We start from the raw sequence: 1,777 nt of genomic DNA, 5'->3' as shown, positions 1-1,777 counted from the left end.
ACTCGCAGAGACACCAACAGAGGCTGCAGAGTGTCTTTAATGTCAGCACCATGGCTCAGGGTTGGGGATGGGGACACACAGGGACAGTGGGTGACAGAAGGTGTCCATCAGATGCTGCCTGCGGGGACATGGGGTGAGAGAGGGGGTCACTATGGGGTGAGAGATGGGGTCACTCAGCCCTTATTCATGGCAATGGGACAGGGACAGGTTGGGGACACTCACCTGAAGGGTAGTTGTGACCAGGAAGTGGGGTGTAACCTAAAAGTGAGGGAATGGGAGGGATGAGTGGGGCTCTTGTCACACATGGTCACATCCCATAGAGACTCATATGACCCACAGAGAACACATAGAGATCCATAGGGACACATAGAGACCAGTAGAGACCTCACAGAGGCCAATAGAGAGACCCACAGAGGCCCCACAGCAACCCATAGGGATCAACAGAGACCCCACAGGGACCCGTAGAGAATAAAACATCCACAGCAACCCACAGGGACCCATAGGAACCCCACAGAGACCCCTTAGAGGTCCATGGAGCCCCTCAGGATCCCTCCCAAGCACCCACCTGGGGCAGGGGGCTGGGCCCGCCAGCAGTAGACACCAGTGAGAAGCAAGCCGAGCCCCAGCACCATCGTGACAGTGGCCACAGCCACCATCAGAGTCACCTCTAGTGTCAGCCCCGGACCTGCGGGGACACAGCCAGCAGTGACACAGCAAGGACACCGCTGTCCCCGTGTCACCCCGTCGACCCCAACTCACGCCAGTCCTCCAGGAGGGGCTCCTCCAGGCTGGCGTGCTGCACTGAGCACGTGTAGGTGTCCCCCAGCCCCGGGGCCACTGAAAGGGCCGCCTGTGTCTGGTAGGTCCAGTTCCCATTGGGGATGGCGGACACGGGCGAGTGGTCTCCAGGCCCCACGATGTCCCCGTTGTGCAGCCAGATGATGGTCACCTCGGGGGGGTAGAAGCCCCACACGTGGCAGGTGAGGCGGATGGGCACGCTGGGGTTCCCTGTCTGTGCAGGGATGATGCGGACCTGGGGCTGGGCTGGAGCAGGGACAGGGACGGTGAGCAGCAGGGGATGGTGAGCAGCAGGAGGCGTGGATGGCCCCCGCTCCATTCTCTGCAATGCTTCCTCTGTGCAACGCCCCATGCAATGCACTGTGCAACTTCCCCATCTCACTGTAGGATTCCCCGCGCAATGCTCTGTGCCACATCCCCACGGGACGTCCCCACGCTCTGTGCTTTGTCTGCTGCAATACCTCATGGGACGTCCTCTGCAACAGCCGGGAGATGCCTGGTGCATTCCTCTGTGCAATGTGCAATGCAGTGCGCTCTGCAAAACTACCCTACAGTGCGCCATGCAACATCCCCGTGCAGCAAACTCCATGCAACACGCCGAGCAATATTCTGTGCAATTTTTCCTTGCAGCATCCCCATGCTTGGGACCCTTAAGCAATGCCCCACGCAGAATGTTCAGCAAAGCCCCCATGCAATCCTCCATATACAACATTCCCATGCGTTATGCTTTGCAGCACCCCTGTGCAATCTTCCATATGTGCTTTGCAACACCCCTGTGCAATTCTCCGTGCAACTTTTCCATGCTACAGCCCCCTGCTTGAGAACCCCAAGCAACACTCAACACACCACCCTCATGCAGTGCCCCATGCAATGTCTCCATGCAACAACATCCCCGTGCAACACCCCATGCATCATTGCTATGCATCATTGCTATACAACATCCTCATGCGTGGGATCCTCTAGAGTCGACCTGCAGGCA

The 1,777-nt window shown here is 58.4% G+C and overlaps 1 protein-coding gene across 1 annotated transcript; it reads right to left on the bottom strand.

Moving 5' to 3' along the window:
* Nucleotides 1–222: 222 nt before the first annotated feature.
* On the bottom strand, nt 223–1,117 carry LOC104916321 (HLA class II histocompatibility antigen, DM beta chain-like; the record flags this gene model as incomplete). Its single annotated transcript, XM_031557633.1, has 3 exons — nt 760–1,117; nt 566–685; nt 223–258 (listed from the first exon to the last, which is right to left on the bottom strand). Coding segments are annotated over exons 1-3 (514 nt in total), but the record flags the coding sequence as incomplete, so codon positions are not given.
* Between the last annotated feature and the right edge of the window lie 660 nt (nt 1,118–1,777).

The sequence above is a fragment of the Meleagris gallopavo genome, unplaced genomic scaffold (assembly GCF_000146605.3).
Source record: "Meleagris gallopavo isolate NT-WF06-2002-E0010 breed Aviagen turkey brand Nicholas breeding stock unplaced genomic scaffold, Turkey_5.1 ChrUn_random_7180001883074, whole genome shotgun sequence".
In the NCBI taxonomy this organism is placed as follows: domain Eukaryota; kingdom Metazoa; phylum Chordata; class Aves; order Galliformes; family Phasianidae; genus Meleagris; species Meleagris gallopavo.
This window is presented reverse-complemented; position numbering and strand designations above follow the sequence as displayed.